Source organism: Grammomys surdaster, unplaced genomic scaffold (genome assembly GCF_004785775.1).
Source record: "Grammomys surdaster isolate TR1022 unplaced genomic scaffold, NIH_TR_1.0 100, whole genome shotgun sequence".
Taxonomy (NCBI): domain Eukaryota; kingdom Metazoa; phylum Chordata; class Mammalia; order Rodentia; family Muridae; genus Grammomys; species Grammomys surdaster.
The window spans coordinates 11,865,557-11,891,283 of NW_021604579.1; the positions used below are offsets into that span (position 1 = coordinate 11,865,557).

General features: G+C 49.0%; 1 protein-coding gene across 8 annotated transcripts in view; it reads right to left on the bottom strand.

Annotated features, from left to right (window-relative positions):
- The window catches only part of Ssbp3 (single stranded DNA binding protein 3), a 137,540-nt gene that overhangs the window by 18,520 nt on the left and 93,293 nt on the right, over positions 1 to 25,727 (bottom strand). For 5 of the 8 annotated variants that reach the window (XM_028785021.1, XM_028785012.1, XM_028785006.1 and 2 more), the window contains 3 exons: positions 19,432 to 19,521; positions 1,519 to 1,599; positions 553 to 612 (listed from right to left, as the gene is read on the bottom strand). In XM_028785021.1, coding sequence (XP_028640854.1) covers positions 553 to 612; positions 1,519 to 1,599; positions 19,432 to 19,521 — 231 coding nt within the window. The remainder of the gene's footprint in view (positions 1 to 552; positions 613 to 1,518; positions 1,600 to 19,431; positions 19,522 to 25,727) is intronic. The other 3 variants (XM_028785041.1, XM_028785027.1, XM_028785034.1) reach the window with 1 other exon arrangement.

Genomic DNA, 25,727 nt, shown 5'->3' on the forward strand with positions numbered 1-25,727 from the left:
GACCCTGGGCTGAAAAGCCTTCTTTGGAAGCAGGGTACTTTTCTAATTATATGAACAAATCCTTGCTTGTTCCGGGAAAGCGGGCAGACTGAACATCTCACAAATGCCCTGCTCCCTCTGCAGTCAGGCTCCTAATCTAAGCATTCCTACAGGACATTTCTCCCCCTAATAACAGGATTCTATTTACCAGCCTTGGCAATTCTCAAAAGCTTCCAGGAAAAAACCCACACGTTGTCAGCTGACTTCATTAAGGAGGACCCTCTTCCAAGAAGGGGCTATAACGGAAGGTTAGGGTCATTACTACTTTCTCTATAAGAGCTGAATTCCTGAAATCTGCTAGCTGGCGCTATCTGAATATAGGCTGTGAGGCTCCCTGTGAAAAGCAGGCTACATGCTGGACCATGGGCTCAGAGGAGACACATGGGAATGTTGCCCCACCCTAAAGCCTAGTACTCCACCCCCAGCCTTGCACCTTGCTTTTGACTTGAGTCCAGGTCTCCCTAGGCCTAAGAGTAGCTGACAGGGAAGAGAAAACAAGAAAAAATACTGTACCTGGTTTCCCATTCTGATCGGGGGCCTGGGGCCGCCTGCGTATCGCGGTGACATAAAAGGCTGTAATTATAGGGAATCAGTTCAATGACAGATGAACTACTGTATAGTGACAAACACAAATGCTTTGTACTCTGCAAAGTCCGGTTTATGACAACTAGTGATCTTCTAAGCTCTCTCTAGTCCAGTAGCCTCCTTTTCCTTCCAGGCAAAACTTCCCTTGGACAGAGGAACAAACGATGCACACACTCTCTCCCCACCTGCACTGGCTTGCAGGAACCAACTTTGGGAGGAGGGGTAGCATCTGGGACTTCACACAGACCGCAGAATAGCTAAACCAATGCAGGGCAGAGGAGGCCACCTCTGCTCTCCACAAGGGCAAAGAAAACAACAAGCAAAAGGAGCGAGACATCTTCAAGTTTGCAGACAGAGCAGGACACGCGCATACAGCACACACACACAAGCACACACAGAGAAACCATCAACAGGAAGGAGTGGGAAGGGAGCAAGGACTTATGGGAAAACATGATGGTGGTGGTGGTGGGACGTAAAGGACAGCGGGCTCCCTAACTTAAATGCGGGGAATGGGCAAGAAAGCTTTCTCAGCAGCGAGAGTGCACAAAGAAAAGGCCAGGGTTGCAGCCTTGGCTACAAACAAATGGTTAACCAAACTCGAAACCAAACAAAAGGGAGAGAGGAAAAACCAAAAACATAAGGCCACTGGCAAGGTCACAGAAAGATTTTGTTTCTTGGTTTCAGATCCAAACTGGGTGGGATGTCCAAGAAATGAAGTCTGTATTTAGAAGAATTTTTTTTTAAAGTTAAAGTTGTCAATTAGGACTGGAAGGCAACGCTGGAGCACATTTTGATTTTTGTTTTTCCTCTGCGGCTCTCTCCTTCCTCCTGCCCCGGCGACCCCCGGCCGGCGGGCCGGCCAGCCGGCGAGCCGGCAAGCCACAGTGCGTTTACCTGACTGTGGGGTCCCATCATGCTGCTGGGATTGTGAGGTGGAGGCTGTGCGTGCGGCGAGGGCTGTGACCCCGGAGGACCCTGTGAGGCCAGACAGTAGAGGCAGGTTACAGATCACAGCACATGGAGAAGCGCAGAAGAAGCTTAAAAGAACAAAAATTAAACCAAAACGCAGAGTGGCGGCGGGCGTGCGGGTGGTGGGCTGTGGCTGGCAGGAGGTGGCGGAGCGCTGCTTGGGTCCTGGTTCAATGGCGAACAACGGCGGGCAGGCGGGAAGGAGGGAGGCTGACCAATACATTCACAAGGGATTTGAAAAAACGAAAAAATAAAACAAAGCACCTTCATCAAAGCACACAGGAGCGAGGGCCAGACACAGGCTACTACCAAATAGAGTTTGCCATGTTAAATACACTGGTTGACACAGACAGGGACCCTGCACCCAGGTGCACCCATGTGCAATGCCTACAAGCACCACTTCAGAGGGATGGGAGGGTCAGGTGAAGTCCTTGCCCTCAAGGAGCTCACAGTCTCAGAGACAGGGGATTTGGAACAGTATTTATTAAGGTCCTGCTGGTTGAAGCAGGACAGAGGGAACAATAGACAAACACAGACAGAGGCAGAGGGGCATGTAGAGTGAAGTTCTAAGCCAGTGGAGTATACAGACAGTCGCCAAGCCCACTGTGAGCAGTGCCACAGCTCCACGGCTCAGGAATTCACCTACAGTTCAAAATAGCTCTGTATGCACTGCCACTTCTTTCAACCTTCATAGAGGAGGAAACAGGGTCTCAAGAGATGAAGAGACCAGGCCACAGCCACACAAGCTCTAAGTGGCACAGCCAGGCTGAGGTTCAAGTGGCACAGGCATGAGAACGGTCACTGTTTGGTGGTTCAGTGGGTAGAGGGCCCACTTTCCATACCAGATGATGGTGAGCTGCCTACAGTTCCAAGCTGTGCCAAAGCTCTGGGCCATGCTTACCTCGACTGCCCACCAAACACATGAATTCACTACCTACAGAGTTGGTCAAACTGCAGGCTGTATCCTGCCAGTGGCTGAGAAGATCAATGTAATAAATGCAAACAAAACAACAAAAACAAAAATAAAGAAAAACAAAGTATCAGAGCGCCTTATGTCACAAGGAGAGCATCTCTTCAGAACTTCCCGTGTGCAGGAGAAAGTACATGTATGTGCACGCATGCCTTTACACAAACATGCACATATGCGGATTAGGAGAAGTCATACAAGTTTACTATAGTGGCTCCCAGGCAGTTTTCCTTGAGGGCTCTTTTGGCCCAACAGGCCACTAGGACCTGGACTCAGGATAAGGGCATGTGTCACAAACTGCAATGCACCCTTCTTCTCCACTGGAGCTGTCCCTCAATGTAGGAAAACTGCAGACATTTATGAAGGGTTAGCTACAGCCACTGGTTCCATTCTTAGTCTCCTTTCTCAAAGCTCATGCGGACGGAGCTGGGGGCTGGGGAGAAGGTGGAGCTGGGGGTAAGGTAGAGACAACAGAGAGGTGAGCAAAACAAGAGGCAAGGGCTGTCCCAGCTGAGGGCACCACCAGGGACAGCCCCAGAGCTTCCTGGTTAAGTGAGGGGCTGTTCACTTCCGGAAAGCTTGGAGGAGCAGATGTTCCCCTACCTGCCATGCTACTAATTTCAACAAGTGTGTGTCTTTCTAGCGGCTGCCAGCAACGGCATGGTTTGTTACCATGAGCAATTTTCTTAATTAACAGACATTAATTAGCCATTTAGCAATTTTGCAAGCATTTGTTTAGCGGCTTTCCTAAACATGAATACCACTGTGATAATGGCACTGATTAGAGGGTCCCCTAATTAACAGTACAGGGAAGGAAAATTGAAATCACATAAATTAAAAAGGGAGGGGAAGTTAATGAAGGCGGGACGTATTTGCACCTGCAAGTCTTTTATACCACAAAACTTGGGTGTAATGTAAACAAAACAAGATAATTTGAAGCCAACCCCCAAAAAGAAAATGAATAAGAACAGAAGAAGGGAGCTCAAGGGGTAAGGTCCAGCTGCCAAGAGGGGCAAAGGCTTGTCTGCTGGCCCCCAGGCTCCTGGCAACAGGAAGCACCTCCTCCCTCACAGTCCTGTCTCCTTCCCTGGTCACACAGATGCATTTGCAGAGCAAGCTAACTGTTTCGGGCAAGCCCCGAACACCTGTGTTCCCCACCAGGCAGGAGCGGTGCCTAGTGGCTACCAGGAAATAAGAGAAAACCACTTGAAGCAACCCCATCTTGAGGCCTCAAGTGATGGCTAACTGGGGGTTCAGTGACCAAGCTCAGCTCTGAAAGCCCAGCTAGTAGAAGCAGGCGAGGTCCTTCATAGAGGTACTCTGGAATGCAGAAGGCAAAGCTCCTTCTGAACAAGTAGAGATAGCAAGTTTGTCACCAAGACAGATGCATCATTAAACAAGGCTGCTGGTGAGGACTTGAGGGCATACAGGGACAGGGAGGGAATCTGCAGCTCCCTGTCTCCATATGAAGGTGTGTCAGAGCACCCTAGCCCAGGCCCTGACAGAGATAGCCCAGAGATAGCCAATTCACATGACAAAAAAGTCATCTCCCTCAGGGAGAAATGCTATCTCTTTAGTCTGTCAGCCTCAGGCATGCCTCTCTTTATAAACTTCCAGGCACAGCACCTGGCCTCTCTGGGAGCCTACTGCATGGGTCAGAAGCAAAAAGTTTGCTTTTTACTTTGCCAGTAGTTCATTCATGTTCTTGGTACCTGTACCATCTGTCCTCAGTTCGGAGAATTCTTTACTGTGCTGTGTGCCTGGGCTGTGACCTTCAGACTGTCTGAAGCATCCACAGAAGGAACCCTGAATAGCTTGCCACAGGCCCCAAACAAGTGGACTCACCATCCCTTCTAGCTAGCACCATTTTGCCAGAGAGCTGCCGTTTGGTTTACATAAAGGGAACCTGATGGTTTTCCCTTATGTTCTGCATAGGCAGACCCCTACTAGGAGGTTTGACAAAACACAACACCTTTGCTGGAGGTTTCTGCTGAGGTGGGAGGAGGGTTCCTCAGTGATCAGCTTCCCAGGCAGAACAAGTTCCCCATGGGATGTCTTAAAGAGTTCAGCTGCTGGAAGCTTTTTGAAGAACCTAAAATGTGTCTAGATGCCTAGCTGGCAAAGGCCATCCCCTTAAGGGTGCAGGGGGCTTTCTGCCACAAGATCTGCACAATATTAGGGTAGATCAGGATGGCTGAGTCCAGTTCCAGTATTCATTTGTTTATAGATGGCCTTACACTGACAGACTGTCATCTCTTTCCCTAATGTCCTTTGTCTCTAGAAAGGGAGAATCAGGCTGGGGATGGGACTTATCTACTTATCTATTTGCTGAGCTAACTTTTCCAGCTCTGTCAGGGCTCTATGACAAACTATGTCTCTAACTCCATCTATTTTTAAAGAAACAGGGCTTGGGGGAAAACTGAGTTCAAATTCTAGTTAGCTCTATCACTGGCTACTCCTGGCCTCTCAGTGAAGAGCAAAACCAATCCTGGAAACCCAGGGGAGAGAAGGGCTTTTGCCTGCACAGCTTACTTGATCATATGCTCTGCATGTAAGGACCACCAGCCATACTGTTGAATGGGCAAGAAACAAAACTCATAAAGGAGAATGGATTCACCAGCTCTGTGGTTACTACGTGGGGAGTCAAAGCCTCATTCTGGGAAGCAGGGATCTGGAGGAGCCCAGCACCCTGCAAGCCTGTGAGCCTGTGTCCAAAAGTCCTCCAAGTCCATTTGGGAAAAGAACCCAAGGACAGAAACGGCAGAGAGCAGGCAAACCCACCTAGGGCTCTAGCAGTGAGTGATACCTAGTTCCCCCTTGGTGCCCAGAGAGGTAAACTGAGGCCCAGCGTGGCTACAGGATGTAGGTCTGCTCTCTTGAGTCCTCAAAACTGGATTGAGATCTACAGTCCTGTAGTAGATCAGACTTATTTCTACTGCCTTCACTGCCTATGTCAGGGGACAGGGGACCTGAGGCGAGGGGGAGTCCAATGAACAAAGGCAATTCCTGCTCCTGAATCTTAAAAAAGGTGGAAAATACACCCATGACCTATGCGGCCTCACACCGCCCCAACTCTGTTAATGGATTTGCCCTTCCCTCACAGCTGGCTCCAGATCACTGCCTTCAGACACCCGAAGCCCCAGACTTCCTTTTCATTCTTTTTCCTGTAATGTCAGCATTGAATAGTGTTATATCCAGCAGGCTGTGAGAGCTCCTTAGGCAAGGCCTGGGAAGCTCTGTTACAGGAGGGACCGAGGCAAGTGTCTGGCTGGTTCAGAGAAGCTTACTGTCTGGATGCTGATGGCTTAGTGCAGAAGCCCTGATGGGTGTCAGCATAGCAGGAAGCAGCTCTCCTGCCACACTCTGGCTTTGCCCTGTACTGAAGCTCCTGAGAGACTCACTAGGGCATGATGGGGAAATCCTTGAAGTATATGTATTGAGCCTCAGGCCTCTCTAAGAAAAATGGAACCATCTACACAGACACTGTAGTGGTGTAGCTGAGCTCACAATGGGCCTCTTAGGCATCTGGCAGAGAAATTGACCATTTGGCTTGCTGGCTCTGGCCTGGGTCAGGGTGTCCTGTCATGAATATCCGTAACCTGAGGAAAGCTTTTTAGGATCCTGTAAGCTTCCACTAATACCCTGCTTGTCAGGTAGTGGTGTATGCAGAACTCTGGGACAACAACTATTACTGCTTGCACCATTAGGACATCCAAGGCTGGACCAGTGCAGTGAGGTTTGGGCATGTGACCACACAGCTACATCAAGGGACCTCACGAAGCTCTGGGTGGTACCTCTAATATTTCTGGGTTTGAGGAACTATGATGACATGTAAGTTGGTGCTCTAAATGACTGTGGAGTAAAGGATGATCACTCTTTACTATAAAAGGCTAAAGAAAAGTAAGCATATGCTAATTTTTAAAGGAAAAGTAGAGATAAATTATGCACTCCTTTCTTAAATGGCCCTACAACCACTCCTCCATGGAAGAAGCAGGCATAAGCTTAAGGCTATGGAACCAGGGTTAGAGTTACACCCAGTGGCCCATGGCCTTGGCTTTGGCTGCCAGGTTCTTTGCTCTTACTCTGTCCCTAGGGTTCAGACAGTGTTTTGCAATGACAGTGTCATTATCATCTGAACAAAATCTGACTTTTGTCCTCGGAGAAAATTTTGTCCTCAGAGAAATCTTGAAGATGTAATTTCAAGAGACAAAGTAAGAGCTATGACATCTCCACCCCTTCCCTGACTCTGTGGACACTGGGCTCTGTCAAAGTGAGAAGGCCTTATGGTACTGGTGGCCACCTGCCTGCTGGACATGTTGCTATAGATGAGCCAATATAAAATTATGATGATAATACATACAGCAAAAGCACTTCACAAACAATCCACTTTGTTCTTTGAACATAAATTGTGGGAAGAAAAGGCTGTACCCTACTCTCTACAGAAGACCGAGGTGTGTCCATGAGCCATGCCATAGATACCGTCCTCTGGGATGAGGAAGCCACCAGTGAAGACTGAGAAGAAATGCACAGTGAGTATTTTCACTCTGGGGAAACACCAGGGAGGACCAGCCGAGGGGCACCGCTCTCTATGTGAGGTAAGTAAAGCTGGCACTACGGCCTTCCTCCCTGTCCGTCTTTCCATGATGTCAGCACAGCACCAAACAAGAAAAGCAATAACTCACACTCAATGTGAGTCTCACATGGGCCTGGTCAGACACACAGGACCTCAAGGAGGGATTTCTCCATGTGTATGTGGCATACTTGCTGTTGCTATTTTGCTTGTTGTTGTTGTTTTTTGAGACAGAGCTTCTCTGTGTAGACCCGGCTGTCCTGGATCTGTAGACCAGGCTGGTCTCAAATTCAGTTATGCCTGCCTCTGCCTCCTCCAGAATACTAGGATTGAAGGGATGGCCAGCACCTTGCCCAGCTAGATGGTAGCTTCAAAAAAAGGAGGGAAGGAAATCTGTGTTTACTGTTTTTAGGCATAGAAAGGGGCTAGACATGCTCTAAGCCATGGAGGCACATAATCAGACTCCACCCTCTGCCATACTATGCATAGCTCAGGTGGAGGCTAAGGTGAATGGCAGCCAAAAACCCCAGGGCACAGCTACGAGGTCAGACTACAGTAAGATGAGGAAGAAATCCGGCCTGCCAGCCCTTTGTAAGGCTTTAATGGGACACAGCCATGCACATCTGTACTCTACGCACAGCTACCTCTGTGCAGCAATGGGAGAACTGAGGAGTCGCAGGGCCTCAGACATGTGCTAGCCTGCCAATCACAGGAATGGCTGACAGATTCCCCGAATGAGATGATAGCTTTCGAGGCTGATGAGGGAAAACTGGAGCCTTTATTAATTTGCAAGGAAAAATACAATACTACGCCCACTTTCTGATTTGAAACTCACACCTTCCCTAAAAGACACGAGGCAATAAAAGCCAACTATGCAAAGGAGAAAATGGAGTCAAGCATGGCGGCACATGCACTTGGGAGGTGAAGGCTGGAGGACCTAGAGTTCAAAGACAGCCTTAGCTACACAGTGAGTTTGAAATGGGGGCGGGCATAACAAACATTAAGGCATTAGCAGAGAGCCAAGGTTTATCCCACGGGAAAGAGCCAGAGTGAACTCAAGTCAGAGACAGACAAACATGTTCCCTTCCCACTGGCCACATCGCCTTTCACCAGCCTGGCTTGCTTGCCTTTCAGTCCTGAATCAACTGCAGTTCAGCACCACATCATAAAAGATCGGGGGCTGGTAAGATGGCTCCCTGGGTAAAGATACAGATACGTGCTGCCAAGTTCAATGACCTAGGCTTGATCCTTGGACCATGTGGTGAAAGAAGGAAACTGACCTTGACCTCCACATGTGCATCTCTCCCCCGACCCCACCCCCACCCCGGTCCTCTGTGGATCTTGATTACTTCATCCCTTCTACAGTGCAGGGTCAGACTGCTTGGCCCCTTTTTTAAGGACCAAGGTTCAAGGAGGAGTCTCTGGGTTCATCAGGGCTAATCTTAAATGCATGGATGGGATGGGGCAAAAGAGGAGAGGTGATCTGGGGAGCCACTGAAACCATGGATCTCCCTGCTGGACACCGTGTGTCTATTATCTGTGTAGCTGGCCACCTTTTTATAGGGACAAAGGAAAAAATCCAGTATTTAGACTAATGGGCAGGGCCCACAGCTTGCTACGCCCAGTGCATTTGATGGGTACCAGCCACTATGCCAAGTGTCCCAAACAAGCAGCACCCTGCCCTTACCTCAGGAGTTGAAGCCTGGTGGGAGACTGAAGTATAACTATGACCATAGTAGCTTCAGAGACAGAAACTAAATGCAGGAAGGATTTAGGCTGCAGTGATTATGATGGAATCACAGGAGGCAAGGCTTTGAGGGTGTAAATGTGCCCTGGATGAAGAAAAGTAGACAGTCTAGGTACAGAAGATAGAGCCCCAGTTCAGGAAAAGGTTTGCTTATAGTAAGATGGGGACCTGGGCCTGGGATGGAAGAATTTTAACCTATGGGAGCTACCATAAGGAAGTCACCATTAGATTGGTTTATCCGAGGGCCACACATCCAGTTCTTCTTAAGATGTTTCTCTACTTCCTTCTCAAGTCAGAAATCAGAGCTCGCGGCCATGGAGGAAACCCCAAGAGCTAACAGATGTCCAGGGTACTCATTCTCATCTTTTGCTGTGGGGATGGAGGAAATTCGTTACCTTCTCCCTGTGAGCCGTGCTGTGACCTTGCTGGGCTCTGCCACAGCACTGGCCGGGTCACACATGCAGTCTCATCCCTGAGGGCGTCTAACAGGGTCCTGTCGGCAGATGTTCTCTCTGACTTCTATTCATTGTAACATGTTTTGGGAAAATGTGGGCATTAGAGATGGACCCTGATAGTAAATTACATCAGTTCCTTGGGACACAGGGAGAATATTCCTGCTTTGCCAGAGCAATCTGTTTCCCACCCCCTAAAAACTGTCATTTGCTCTGAAATTGGACAGTGTTACTGATGCAGCTGGCTCCTGCCAGCCTCTACCCCGCCTGCCAGCACTCTGCTCTGCTGTTAATCACAGCAGCACAAGAAGGTGAGGTGCATGTTAAAGAGGCATGGCCTCATCTACCCAGAGAATCCTGCTTTGCTTGAAGACCTCCAGACACTTGTGCACACAACAATTCCAACCTAACATGGCACAGCTCAACAGACAATCCATGACTATTCACAGCCAAACAGGAAGCAGGCAACCAGGCCCTGGAAGCCGCAAATACAAAATGGCCAGAATTCAGCCTCCAATGCCTACCAAACAGCAGACTCCAGAAGAGATGAGGAGGCTGCTGGTTTCCGTTTGCTCCATCGGTGTGATCACTCAAGCCTCTCCCTCCCTGACATGCCAGGATGACCTGAGACTCTATTCTCTTCTCAGTTAAGGTGAAGCAACAGGCTTGGGTCTGGTAAATGCCAGAACTCTGGAAACATACAGGTTTGAGATATCTGGTCCACTGCCATGTGGGTAAGACATGATCCATGGAGAACTTTGGCAGAAGGAGTGACTCTGGGGTAATGAAGAAGCCAGGCTTATGCCAGGAGCCTGGCCCGTGTGCCTGTGAAGATCTTAGCATGCCTGTAAGACAATCACAAGTCTGTGGTGCCAAGAGTCAAGTACTCAGGCCAGTTCCAGGAGCCAGCTATCACCATTAGGCAGCTGCTAATATGTGAAGCTGTCACTCATGATCCTGTCCACCTCCTAGAGTTCTCTAGGAACACCCTGTCTTTTCCTTATTACCCACTGAAGAATCCTGCTTGATACAAGGCTCTTCAAAGTTAGAGCAGGTAAGCCTAGGATATGGTTTCCTCTTTTGCATCCCATGTCCACTCCCTCTAATGTTACTGTGGCCAGATCACAAATTTCCAAACTCTCTGACTATTGGGATTAGTTAAAGCTACCTTCAGGAAGAGGAACTTGGCTATTTTGACCTTGGAGCAAAGATAGAGCCAGACTCTGTCAAAGGCTTCTTGAATACTGACCTGAGAATGACAATTCCTAGGAGAGAACTCAGCAGTTGGGAGAAGAATACACACAGACTGATGGACAGACTGACACCAGACCTGAGAGCAACAGATCTGACCCTTGCCCTGGGGACCAAGAGCTGATCTACCGAGGATAGTGGGGACAGACCACACAGGACTTCAGATGCTGTACTAAGAAACTGGAGTTTTGTAATTAAGGACTCTGTAGAAGAGCATTTGATGTGGCAGTCCAGGATGGCACCTGACAAGTGTGTCCACGATGGCCAGGCTAAAGGCATCTGAGCTACATGAAAAAAATGATTGAATGCTGGCCTCTGGAAAGGAATCCTGTAGAACTTCCAACTGTTCTCATGCTCCTTGGTTCAGTTCAGAGCTGATGACGTAGGCTGGTTTATAGGCAAGGGAGAAATGAAACTTAAAAGGTGCTCAGGCAGCTCTGGGGACAGAGTTCCATGCAGTCCCTGGGGTACAAAAGGAGGTCTCCATTCAACTCACCCAAACAAGCCTGCTAGGAAAGACGCAGAAGCTCCTAAACCAACAACCTCCTTCCCTGCCTTCATTTCCCCTAGAGACTCCTGTTAGGGCTAGACCAAAGAACAAAGAGTCAGAACGACCAAGGGAACAAGTCAAATGGACAGACTTCAGCAAGAGATTAAGAAGCTGCCTCATTCAAGGGCCAAATGGGATTGGTGTTTCACTGGCACCAACTCTTGTCAGTGGAACCAGAGAGTGACATGCTGACAGGGTAGTTGATTTGGAGAATCCATGAACCTACTGAGTTTCAAGACGTCCTTCTGCCAAGAGAATACTAAAAGCAGCCCTGACTCCTGGCTAGGTAGGAAGCTCAGAGAATAAAGTGGTCCCAAGACACACAGGAACCATCCGAATACTGGTAGGTAGAGAGTGTTCACCAGGTACCCAGCACCAGGCAGAGTTTCCTATGCATCATGTCACAGAATCTTCACAAGAGTCCTCGAAGTCACAGATATAACATCAACCCCAAATATGGGATATAGCAAGTGAGGTTCAGAGAGGTTCACTGTTTTTGGAGCAATCCTAGCTACCAGGAAAAATAACCCCCCTTCATAGAGGAAGGAGGGATGGGGCTCTGTATCTGCCTGACCCAGAGGGAACAGCACACTCCCTAGGCCCCTGCCAGCATGGATCTGAGGTTGTTCCTCATCTTCCAACAGCACAACAAAACATTATTGAACATGAAGACGTTTGTGTCTAGCCCAACTCCCTCCAGCACAGACAGAAACAGCAGGAATCCTACAGCATCTCAGGTGCTGCCCACATTCTGCACCAGAAAGAGGAAAGCCCTGTGGCTCCCAAGGCTCTGCTCACAGCCACTTGCTGCTCCTAGCCTGATCAGAATTACCATCCACACCTACCCTTCCCTGTCACTTACTGTGTGAAGAGCTTAGCTTAACATCTAGTACAGAGCTAGCACTTCTATGAATGCTGTGCCTGTCCCTAATACCTCTAGTGTCATTAACCACCATTTAGGTCTTAGCAAAAATGGGACTTTTCTGGGAGGAAGCTCACAGAAGCTTGGTGGGCCTGGGCTAGAAGCTTCATTGCTGTCAAGGCCTTCATGTCTGGATGAAACTCTGCTTAGCAAAGCTGCCTAGGGAAGGAAGGGCCTTTACACAGAAACAGGGCACAAACCTGAGATTCACTTGGTGGGCCCTGCCATGACACATGTCCTATCCGGGGACCCAGACCTAGGTCTTTCCAGGGGAAGATAATATACTATGACTGACCTGGGGGGGGGGGGGGCACCCGCCCGCATCCTGACCTGTGTTCTGCAGAGGCATGCATACTGTGTACTGCACAGGACTCTAATGAAACTCTCTTCCTCAAACCCCTTCTGCTACAGGGACTCAGCAAATCTCACATCCTTTTTTGTAGAGGAGAAAAATCTCACACAATTTGCTAATGTGGTGGCAGGCCAGGCAGAGAGTCTAACCTTGCACTGGGCACAGAAAGCCCAAACACAGTAGCCCCCACAAATGGCTCTTAGTTGGGGAAAGGAAATATCAGAGTCAGGCAGCTGGCAGCAGAGGCCAGCAGCTCTCAGAGGCAGAAAAGAGAACTCAATGCTAAAAGAAACCCAAATAAAAATGCAAGTCCAAAGGGGAGGAGAAAGCAGCCCCCGGTCTTCACTAGCAGTTGGCACCAGTCCTCCCAGCATTAGAGCGTAAATGCCTAGCTGGAGTTTACAGCTTGAGAGGTCAGGCCCACCAAGGACAAGGAGCAGTTTCCGGCTTTGCCTGGGCCTCCTGCCTGCTTGGGGAGGAAGGGAGAGAGCTCTGTGGTGTTGGAGGAGACCAGCAGGGCTCCATGGTATGGGGTTGGGTCTGCCTTAGGGGGCAGTTGCAGCCTGCAGAGCTGCTGGGGGCTTTGTTACTGAGCAAATCTCCCAGGCACTGACTGCTGATGCACAGCTAACGGGGCAGCAGACATTGATTATGTTCAACTTTCCATTTCATCAGTGAGAGTTACGATGCTACATGTGGAGTTCACACGGGGGTTGGGGGGCCAGCTGGAGTGTGCAGACACAAACCTGTCCAAACACATGCATACTGGCAGGCATACCAGCCAAGGCCCCAGACTGTCACTCAAGCAGTCTGGCATGTCAGGAATAACCTTTTGCCCATGATTGCTAGGAACCCTGATGCTGGTCATCTGCCACTGGGCAGACACAAGGCACCAGGATGGCCACCAGGTGAGCATAGCCTGACCTACATAAGGAGGTGATGGTGGCCAGGAAAGGTGATTGGTAGTAGTAAGGCTCCATCACTAAACCCAAGGACAAAATTAAGTCCTAGAGTGGGTAGGAAGGCTCTCAAAGGACACTCAAGAATTTGTCAGCAGGGTTAGATACAATCCAGGTCATGTAGCTCTTGGGGTGAGGGTGGGAGCCCTATAACTGGCTTCTATCACAGTAACCAGAGGTGGGAAGTTAGTTGCTTTCAGAGCACACTGATTGAACAGGTGGGGGGAGAGTAGAAAGGACCTCACCTCCAACTGAGGCTTGGGCCCAGCAGCCGGGGCATTTCATCCCTCATCTTTCTCAGCAGTAACAAGTTCACCTTCTGTCAGTCTACTAGAAGCAGATGACTGGACCTGGTGAGAAGCTGGGGGTAGGGGAGTGAAGGGCTCACACAGCACCTGTGGGCCTTAAATCAATGGATAACAGACTGAGCAGAAGCTGGGGTGGAGGGGTGGGGCCGGGGTGGAGGGTCAAGCAGTGGCTGGGAAGATAAGTAGTTCATACACAAGCTGCAATCCTCTGCTGTCCAGAACCATCTTCCTAGCCATACCTGTCCAATCCCAGTAGGGTCCCCTCATCTGTGCTGCAGCCATGTTGCAGCTCTGGGGCCTACCTTCTAAGCCAATACAATTCCAGAAGACAGAAAGGGATAACTCTTCTGGGGAGAATGTTTTCCCCCAACTTCAAAAAGGTCAGATAGCTCCATCAGGAAGGGCCTGAGCTCCACCAGGGCAGGGAGGGAGGGGACTTAAGGGGCAGGAGGTATTTATTTACTATACACCCAATCCTTGCATCCAAACTGCCCCGCATTGCCTAACCCTGGCCTGTGCTTCTATGTCTCACCAGGACTTCTCTCTTTGTGGCCTTTGCTGGACTGAGTCCCTGGGCAGCTCCTGTCTATAGCCCTCTCTAGTAGTGTTTGACAGAGGTCCCCTCCTATAGGGACCGTGTCTAACACCCATGGATTTGGCTCCTGCCCACTTCCCTGCTTCCCTTCTTTCTCACTGGCCCCCAGTCCTGACAGAAAGTCCTGTTTAGTAGTGGTTCAGAAAGCAGAAAAACAGAGATTTAATTCTTTCTCCAACCCCTAGACCTGAAGTGGTCATCAGGACAGCAGAGGTGCCTGTGCTACGGTAGCAGGTTTCTGGCTGGAGGAATGGCCTGTGTACCCTCCACCCCCGCCCTCACACACACCTCTGCTCTCCTGAAGACGGCTGCAAACAGCATCGACTTTCTAGAGCCACCGCACTGCCACCAGCAGTGTGTTCTTGTTTACTGGGCTTCGACCTCCCTGGAAATATATCAACCCACTCCCACCACCCAGGGCTCTGAGCCGCAAGGTTCTCCACTGGGCATCCTGTTTGTGATTGCTTACTATCACTGTCAGTCAGCTCAGTACCTCACCATAAAACCTGCAGATGTAGAACTGTCCTCTCCACAGAGCTTCAAATTTACTTCTCTCTATTCCCTTAGGACTTAGGATCGGAGGCTGGAGCCTCATAAGACAAGGCTGTCTCTACCATTTGGCAGGGCAGCAACAAGCAGCAGAGCCTCCTGAGGCTGTCTCTGGGGAGCCCACGGCTGAGTCTTCAGGAGAAGGGTCGGGTTGTAGATCTCTTTATTCCATGTGCTTCTTCTCTATCTTTCAGACTCTGTGTGTGCAGTGTTTCCTCCTTGTAGCCTCGCCCTTGTACCTTGTCCTTGTGACTAGGGCACAGATGGAAATGAGAACAGGATAGGAAGGGAACCTTGCTGAAATAGGTGTTGGGGCACATCATCACTGTCTTCACAGCTGAGCTTCTGACAAAAGGAACTGGCTCCCTTGCTAGCCCAGGAATGATCTAGAGAAGACACAACTTTCATCCCTGTGACCTTTACTGGGCCCCTACGGCACCAGTTCCCCTCTCCCTCCAAGACTCCATGTGCACATCATTGAGTGAACAGATTGGATTAGCATACTAGAATGTGTATCATGCTCACACTGTTCCCCTGCTGCATTTAGCACTGCCAGTAAGGCTCCCTCCCATGCAACTCATCTGCTGGGTAACCCCATTTGGTTTTTGACTGCAAGCGTATGTGCTGCTATTTCAAGTAGACAGCCATCCTTCCTGTCTTAAGACAATCAGGAGACACAGACACTTGGATTTCAGTGGTCTATGGAAGAACGTGGGGAGCCAGGGAGCCAGAAGATGGACTCAAAGTACAAACTTTATTTACTGGATAGTTGTAAGATAGTCCTGCACCTTTCTAAGTCTCCCTCTCCTGACCAGTCCTGCCTCATTGGCAGAAATCACTGAACTAAACGAAAGTAAACTGCATGCTTAAAACTACAACTGAAAATTAGTAGTGGAATTTAAAAACAAAACAAGAACAGAAACGCTCTGTACCTAAGTGTTCTGCTCTTAGGAGCAGAGACCTCTGTTCTCCTAAAATTGTCCAGTTCTGGACCTAGAAATCTTTACTGGAGTCTCCCCTTGGGGCCAAGAAACTAGGGGACCTAGCCAAGGCCAACCCGCCTACCAGATGTGTAGCCTGAGTTAAGCCGTGAGGGGGAAATGGCACCACCTGATTATGCAAAAATCAATGCAAAAAATCAAAGTTGAAAGACCATCTAACCCAGCCTGCACCATCTATTGATGAGAAAATCTAGGGCCAGCAATGGGGAGCAGTTGGCCCAAGGTCATTCAGCAAGTGCATGGCCAAGTCCTCTGTGCCTTTCTCCAGAATGCCAGTCCTGAATGCCCAGCCAGCCTTTGGTCAGAGTTTGAGTGGCCAAAATTCCAGGCTGACACTTGAGAGCTCGCTAGGCTTCTGTCCTGTACCATGAACAATACAAACTTGGTTCAAACATGAAATGTGTTCATTCTACACCTGCCAGCTGCTACAGCTGCTATACCTAGGGCTTTTACTTTGTAAATAACAAGGAACAGAGTTCACTATCCTGGCTAGACTCTGCAAGGCCTCCAAAAGCCCCACAGTAACTCCAACCATGAAGTGTGACTGGGTCAGGATACAAATGACCAGATATATCTCATACCACTCCACAGGCCTAGACAGGCACTGCCCATCTCAGAAACCTAGACCCAAAGGGAAGATAGCAAACAGGGCCTCTTGTATTGTTGGCCCAATCTAACTCCACAAGTGGTCTTCCTGCACGGCAGTCAAAAGTCTAAGGAAGTTCACTGTGGTAGGTATTTTCAGAGGAACCTCTAGAGGCAGGAGTCAGCTGTTCACTCATGACCACCCTGGAGGCCCTGCTGGTTTCTAAATCTAAGACAACAGGTATGACCGTTGAATTACATAGAAAAAGGCCTATGACACCGCAGGACATGGGCTGGACAAAGCTGGCCCAGCCACTCAGGCTGGCTTCCCAGGAAGCCCTCTTGTGGCAAAGTCACCTGTCCAGGCTGCAGCCAAGAAGGGAAGAAGTACAATTGCTGACAACAGATAAAAATCCTTGATATCATCCCTACTTTCCTTCCAATATCAGAGTGGTTGCCGGAGAACAGTAAAGGGCAGCAATCAATTGCTAATATTTCTGTTGAGAGATGGTCTATTCCAAAAATGGACTTTTTCCTTTATAGAGAGATACCCTTTCTTTTTGCAGGCCTAGGTAGTGGTCAGCATCATGGAAAGCAAGTACCACTCGGAGTACCTGGCCTACTCTACCTCCTTCATTTGATTGACAGTGAAAGGATGCTTGCTGGCGTGTGCAACCTGCCACGAGCCAAAGCCCTTTACTGCTATGATGCTGGGGAATAAGAAACATGAACTGCTCAGAGTCTATGAGAGAGCAGAGAGGCCTGGGAAACAGGACCTTCCTGAATGATCCAGCTAACCCCTGGCAGTGCACCTTGCCTGGGGAACAGAGATGATCTCAAGGACAGAGTCTAAACAATACCTCTGTTTAACAGTGGCTAAATAAGGGCAGAATTGGTTTGGGCTTTCTGACCACACACCCCTAAACGTCATGGGGAGGACCCACGAAGTATGACTGGAATTAGAACTTAACCAGGGAAGATTACAGCAAAGCAGGACGCTGGGAGCTGCCCACATACCACGGACTTCCATTCCTTCTCCCAGGCTCAGGCCGAAATAGAAGTCAAGGGCCTATTTTTAAAATACAATTGGTATTAACTGAGAGAAGTTCAGCAGTTAAGAGCACTTGTTGCTCTTATACAGGATCCAGGTTAAGTTTTTAGCACCCACAAGGTGGTTCATAACTATCCGTAACTCCAATTCTAGGGATCCAGTGCTGTGTCCAGACCTCTATCGGCATCAGACACATACATGGAGCATATTATGCAGGCAAAATACTCATATGCATAAAATAAAAACAAAACTTTACAAAAATTATTTAATTTGTACACAAACCAACAAACACAATTTGCAACTGTCTACTCTCTGTCTCTCACTACAGCAGCCTGCAGTGGGTACCTGGAGGCCATAATTATCCTTAAGAAAACACAGAACAGAGGCACACAGACATCTGTGATATCTGGCTGGGCTCTGTCTGCCAGTCAGAGAAGCCATGCTTATACTGTACGGGCGCATCTGTAACACCATGTGCAGAGACACCTCAACCAGAGAAAGAACTCCTGCTGAGCAGAACAATAGTGGAAGAGCCAGCCAGATCCTTGCCTCCCCCACCTCTGGCAAGTGTGCAACAACATGGCTCTTGCTTTGCTTAGGTCAACAGCTCCCAGGGGTTTAAGTACTTGCTTTCTGTCAGCCTCTAACTTATGTCTGCAGCCTTACCCCAAGACTTCTGAGACCGTTCCAGTCTCCATACCTTGGACATGGCCCCAGTTCTGGTGGTGTGCTAGCAACACACACGTGTGGCCATCTGATGTCCTGAACTGTCATCCTATATCTCTCTCCCCCTTGCCAACTGATGAGCACTCAGCTACTTCTGTTTTACAGAGTGAGCAAATTTCACCAATGTCCTTCTTTTTGGTTGAGTATGTGCCCTAACCCTCCTCTTGCCAGATTTACCATGAACTAAAATGTGCAATCTTACAAACTGGAAATGCCTCCCAGGTCATCTCCCAGATAAGAGGAAGAGGAGCCCTAACATTTCCATGGGTGGCAATCCTATCTGCTCATGACTCCAAGGCTCCATCCTGCACTGTGCATGGGCCCCTCTGGTCCAACTCTGCATTCCTGCCTGGGCTTTCTGCTGAGAGTTCTCTTCACACTGTGTCTGGGAGCCCCACCCTTCAAATGGTGTGAACAATCAAGCACTTTTCAAACTCAGTGAGAACAGGTTTGAAAGAACTGACGCTGTCACATAGAACCGCAGCAGGAAAGCCCCCTGTCCCAGCCCGCAGGCTGAGGCTGACAACACTCCAGGGCAGCAATCCCCAGCCCCAGCCAGGCTGAGGAGGCCTGACAACCAGAAGGGAAGGGAGGAGACAGAGAAGAAGGTGTGGAGGCCACACCTAACCCTGTCAAAACAGAAAGGTGATCTCACACCTCCTAGACCCCTACCCCTGCCTGGAAGACCAACAAGGTGTGTTGTAGAGAAGGTGGGGCTCCCACCCCTTTGGGCAGGGTGCCTACATGGCCTCTGCACCGTGGGCCAAAGCTTGTGAGGCGATGCTTGTGATTGCACTCAGTGGCTAACCAAATCGAATGGATGCTGAGGCTCGCCAGGATGCTGGGGGTTTGTTTTTCTAGTTACCCCTAAGGTTTGTAGTTTGGACAGGAAAAGTAAACAGCTGTGAAGACAGGAGCAACAGAACAGAAACAAAGGACAGTTTACTCAATAAAAACGGGGAAGACAAAGAATACAGCTTTTGTTATTTAAAAAAAAAAAACTCCACACTGGCCTGGAAGCACTGGCTTCCCCCAACACTAGGGTGGACAGAACGGCACGGCCACAGCCCACCTAGAAGGAGACACCTTCCCAGCGCTTTCTTCTCCTCTGCAGCTTTTGGAGAAGTGGATGAGGTGAGAGAGTAGGGCCTCAACCAGCACAAAGCAACTGTATTTAAACCATGGCAAACAAAGCTGCTTTCCTGTCCTCTCCTCCCTGCCTGCCCTGCACAGGGCCCCAGGCCAGCACTTACCTGAAAGAAACCTGGTGGGATGGGGCCTCCAGGCATCCCATCATTGGGGGGAATGTTGCCAAGCACAGGGCTTGGGGCAGCTGCTGCACTCTGTGGAGACAGTAGGAGGAGGTCAGTGGCAAACATCCAACCACACACAGAGCTTTTGATCTCTGTCCCCAAACAGACCCCTCCTCCTCTAAAGGCCACTTTGTATTCAAAGCCCTGCAGAGGTGTTTTTCACTGGGCAAGCCATGGTCTCTGGGCCCCTACTACTTCATCTTTAAAATGAGAGGCAGAGGCCTATGTCTACCTTTAAGGCACACTGCATGGAATAGCAGAAGTACTCCTGTAGTATCTGGCAGAGTGGTGGTGTGCAGCCAATCTATACAAGTGTATATTGTTGATGCCGTACCTTGACTTTCCACCAGCTGCTCTAAGAAGCAGAAGGACCAATTCATAAATGGTGGTGCCCTCTCCAAATCACTGACATGTTACACAGAGCAAGTCAATAAATATCACTGAATAGATGACAGGTCACTAAGAAAATACCCAGATTAGACAGAAGACCATGTGTGTTCTGACCCTCAGCAGGTCCCACGTGCCTCTTGAGAAGAGTGTGGGTTACACCATGGGGGGTGGGGGGCGCTCTACTTTTCCTGTTGAATCCTGCTGTTTTAGCATCCACTTGGCATGTCTGCCTCAACAAATGCCTCCCAGGGGTGACAGACATCGGATGTCCCACCTGGCCACCTTCTAACAATTGTGTCCAACCTGTTTGTGTGGTCAGCATATCTGTGCCTGGCTCTGTACAGAGTTGAGGCTGAGATGTCAAAGCCCTGCCTTGAGGGAGTCACTGATCTGGGCCTCCCCGCAGAGTGTGGTCCCTGCCTCTCTTATGCACTCTGAGACTAAACCTCTGCACACACTTGTCCACTTCCACCCAGCCTTGGTCCTGCCAGCCCCATCCTGACCACACCATGATGCTCCACCACTCGTCCTTTTCGTCACTCCAGGAAGTCACTTCTTTCCTCTCCTTGACATCAAATAAAAGTATGGACTCCACTAATATACCCAGGACAAGAAAACGAACACCAAATGAGTGCTGTTGTTTATGTGGAATACCCATGGCCATTGGCCTCTGATCGAGAGTCATGTCCTACTTCCAGGGGAGGAATGTGAGGATTGGGTGCTGGGAGACACTGAGGTCTGCAGACAGGGAATGTTCCGGTGATACGGGAACAAAGATCTAGTAGTGGTTACCTGGCAGGTCCCAGGTAAAGAGAATGAGCTAGCTGCTGGTTATTTTCAAAATGAAAGTCAACAGAACCTCCCTAAGGAGACCCTGCCTAACCCCAAATACTGCAGGCCTGCATCTGCTTCCCCAGTCTACAGCCATAGGGAGAGGGAGAGACATGTGCCACACCCCAGTCCTGCCTTTATCTGGGAGAGGATCTGAGGGGGATTTAGCAGACTCAGGCATTATAGTCGTGTTATTATGTCTAAGAGAAATATATTCATATTCTCCCCCCCAACCCCCCATTATATAGCCCTACCTGGCCTAGAATTCACAATTAGGTGAGGCTGACCTTGAACTCATTGAAAATCTCCTGCCTAGGAGATAAGCTATAAATTTTTGGAACAGCCAACAATTACTTCTCTGTACCAGGAGCAAGCGACACTAAGAGGTGGGGCTGAGATAAGCATCCATGTGTCTCTTGGGTTCCTCCAGAAGAGGTAGATGCTACTCCAAACTCCACCCTTCACAGACAGCAAGACTAGCACAGCAGACCTGGAATCTCTGCTAACTGGGATGGGATCTTCGGTATTCTGAATTACTACATTTTGAAGTGCCTTGCCCTGACAACTGCAGTTCTACTTTCAATTCCTTTATTATTTAGATATTTGACTTTTTACATATTGAGGTATTTGTTAAAACTGGTGGTGGTGGGGGATCATAACTTTTAAATGATAAGACTGAGTATACTGCTGCTTCCCTTTCAGATATGGCTTACCATTGGGGTGTGTGTGTGTGTGTGTGTGTGTGTGTGTGTGTGTGTGTTGTGTGCGCATGCGCACACGTTTCTGGGGACTACGGGTGCATGACACAGGCCAGAGCAACTATGGTCCTAATTAAATGGATGGTGTAACTCTCAGTATTTCACCATCCTCCAATGGAAGACAACAAAGGCAACCATGTCAACCATGAGGAAGAAGCAGGAAGCCAGGAGATGATTTCTGTCATGCACCACCTCTCCAGCAGGCAAGCCAAGGGGCTTGCCTGCCATGCTTCAGCTGGTGCAAGAATGGAGACATAAAAGGATGGATAAGCAGAAACTGGTGCTGAGTGGCAATCGCTAAGAGACTGCGGAGGGCTCAGGACAAACTATTACAGACTCTCACCAAGAGGACCAAAGCTGTAACTGATTGGCCCTCATCCTACCACGCCTTAACCACAGGCACTGCTTGCCTAGCCCACAACCCAGCACAAGGTGAGGCATACAGTAAGCATTCAATTAATGATAACATTAATACTCGAGGATCTGCTCAAATCTGACTACCCTGGAGCCAGACCTCTCAGGTCTGCTAAGAACTGGCCTCTCCCCGTGGTTTGAAGCACTGAGAGTTCCATTAAGGCACTCAACAAAACATTTCATGTGAGTTTTCTCAACAAACCCAACCCCTGGCATATTCTCTAGGCTTCAGCCAGGCTGCACAGCTGCCTAGGCTGCAACAATCATCCATGAATCGAGGCTGAAAGGACCTCTCCCATCAAAGTCAGGTCCCTTCTCGTGTGGATTCCACTTCCTAAGGTCTGTCCATCCTGGTTCATATGCACTGGAAACAGAGGAGTGTGGAACAGACCATCAACCCCCTGCTTTTTACTCTTCTCTCACGGCAGGACACTCAGAGATTAAAGATTAAAAAGCACCCAGAGACCTGTCTGTCTCTGAGCCTTGGAATATGGGTTCTAGATCCCAGAGCTTCCTCTCCAGCACCCATTCTAGCATGAACATATGGACAAAGGAAAAAATACACAAACATGCATGTACAAACACATATATAAATATATACACTTAAGTTGATTGATTCTCACACCTATGTCCATGAAGTTCTAGGGAAAATGAGTAAGTCAAACACTCATGGTGGTTAATATGGTTCAGCAGGGAAAGGTGCTTTTTGCCAAGCCTGACAACTTGAGATCAATCCCAAGGACCCACATGGAGCAAAGAGAGAAACAATTCTCCCAAATTGTCCTATGACCTTCGCATGGATACTGTAATGCCTGCCCCCATAAAATAATTTATTTTTATAAGTAGTCAGATAGACTCTGGACTCTCCCAGCTCAGCCAATAACTCCTGACTGATTTATAAGGCTGCAAAAACAGTATTTTGTTCTATAAATCTTTCCCTCTTTCCCTGCCCAACACCTAGCCTTAGCATGCAGCATCACAGCCACGTGTGAAACCACCAACTGCAAGTCTTCCTTGACTGAAACTCATGCCTGGCCATGTGGCAGAGGGCCCAAACAGCAGGGGGTAAGGGGTGTGTCCTGGATGTGGCCAGGAAATGAAGTGTCAAAGGTAGGTGTGGTCCTGGCAGATACGCCCCAGAGTAGAGCAGGAGACCTATGCTGCTCCCGGCAAGTCAGGTCCCAAGAGTCTGTGCAGAGTCTTGAGGTAGCCTTGCACATCCCAGCAACCAGACTTTGAGAAGGCTGAAGATGCACAGTGGGAATTCAAGGGTGGAGAAAATGTCATATCCCACAGAAAGGCGACGACCAGAGCAGTAGCCACTGATGCTATGCAAAAGAAGTCTCCTACACAGACCACAGGACAGTGATTTTGGGGAAATGTGTTCAAATTCTGCAGCTCAGAAAAATCAAAGGGCTGGCCTACATGAAAAGATGAAGCCAATTAGTGTCAAAAACAAGTCCCAGTAACAGAGTACCCAGCTTCAAATAGGCAGGATACTAGTATTTCGGAAGAATGTGAACATGACTGCCCAGCACCAAGAATTGGCTCCGCATCCAACAACACAAAAAAATTACACAAAGCTTCTTTGATCTGTTCCCAGAACTGGTGGCCTTGGAGGAGGTGGGCTGGGTTAACCTTGGAGGGGTGGGCTGGGCTAACCTGGGTTGCTCACTAGTGACAGAGCAAAAAGAAAGTAGTATATTGCCTACTCCCACCTCTAATATTCGCAGAATGATGATCGTTAGATCCCTGAACTTAGGGTCCTCGAGGCTTAGCCCTGGCTACACACCACTCACTTTTAAGACTTAGACGGGCCTCCAAAGCATGAACACTGGCACACAAGTGATGAGGGAGGGTTCTGCCATCCCAGTGCCACCACAGTGCCACCTGAGCCCTTCATGCAAGCAACTAAGGAAAGGCTACCATGCAGGTGGGAAGGGTCCCACCAGCCACAGCCATGCCACTAAGCTCAAGGGAGGTAGAGCCAAGGCCTGTGCTTCTTTGAAAAAAATCTTATCTCATCAACTAAGGATTAACTCAGGAACAGCCGAAGGGGCAAGCACCTTTGCATTCTGATCCCATAAACCCGGTGAGGAGTCAGTGGGAAGAATTTATGCCCCAGCATCCTAAGAAGCTGTCATATCTAGTTTAATCTGTAAGGTAACTGAGTCTTATGGTTATACAGTTAATAATTAGGTCTAACTTTAGTCCCTACACACCCAATTTCAGAATCAGGAAATCCAAGTACCAGTCTTCAAAGCAGTCCCCGCAGTTCCCCAAAACAGTAACAAACAAACAGACAAATAAAAAACCATGTACTTTTTGGCTCATGATGAGAAACAGCAGACAGATCATTAAGCCACCCAATAACCACAATTCATTTTGTGACTTAGGTAATCTGTGAGGCTGACCTTCTACTTGGCCCTCTCTTGTCAACTACTTCAGAGTATCCTTTGCCAAGAAGGAGGGAATGAGACCATGTTTGTAAGATCCCTCCAAAGAGCCTATGGACCTAACTTGCAAGTGGCCTGAAAGGAAAAGGAGGAGCCAGTGGGAAGGCACAGGGGTTGTAGGGCTTGGCTGCACTAGATGTACTCAGCGAACACTCCCGTGGCCGGTACTGCACCCACTAGGTAGGAGAGGAAATGACAGGGTGTGGGTTTGCCTTGAAAGTCTAAAAGATGAAGTGAGTTGTGGTGACAGAGAACTTAGGGATATGGAAAGGTACTACAGGCAGGCGCTGAAGCAGGGATTAGAGGGATCAGGGGGGCTTTAAGGAAGAGGTGGCACTCAAGCCAGGGTCTTACCGGAGAGCAGAACTCAAAGATGATACCTGCAAGAGATTAACAGCTGACATCTTAACCCTCTCTCCCAACAAGGGCACCTGCTGTGTCTTTGGGGTGGGGGGAGGATTCCAACAGTGCTGTCTATCCAGGACCCACTCCATATGCAGATTAGGGGTGGGCATGGGATCCCTTTCCCTAACCTTTTTTCACATGAGAGGGCAACAGTTGTCCAGGCCTGGAACGGCTACATTCTTCAGCACTCTTAGCCTTTTAGTAACCTATCACTGCATATAAGAAAATGCAGGCTACATAAGACCTGTCTGGGCTCTTATGGCTCAGAACGGGCAATATCCTGAGCCAGGCCCCAATAGGCTAAATCCATGGCACCTAGTCTTGGTAAATCTCAGCTTCTCTCCTCCCAGTTTGGGTTAAATGATTACGAGCCAGAGAAATAAAGGTCTGATCATTTGAGTCACCAGGAACTGGGAATACCTGTACACTTCGCATGTCCTCATTTGGCTCTTCATGGTTACACACAGAGGAATGGAAATTTGGGCCCCTGTTGGGACTATCAGGTAAGGCATCATGCTAGGTGGGCAAAGCAGGTGCTGAGCAGTTGGTGGTTCTGAGCCTGATACAGAAGTGGACAATTACAGATAGGCCTAGCCTTCTGAGTTTCATGTATTTGCTCATTTGTGAGGTGAAGATCTTACTCTATTGCCCAAGCTGGTCTTTAATTCCTATTTCTGAGTTCAAGAAATCCTCCTGTCTTGGCCAAGTAGCTGGGATCACAGACACAGAACACTGTGAACAGGAGAGTCCAGGAATAGAGTGGCATACGGGTATGTCAGGGGGTTGGGGGAGCACTGAAGGGAAGACAGATAAAGGTCTGCTCTAAAGAAGCTACACTTCTCTGAAGTAGTCTCTCCTCAGTGGCCACCTTAGAAGAGTTAAAATAGTCAGACAGACAGATACACAGACTGAAAGGAAGGAAGGAAGGAAGGAAGGAAGGAAGGAAGGAAGGAAGGAAGGAAGGAAGGAAGGAAGGAAGGAA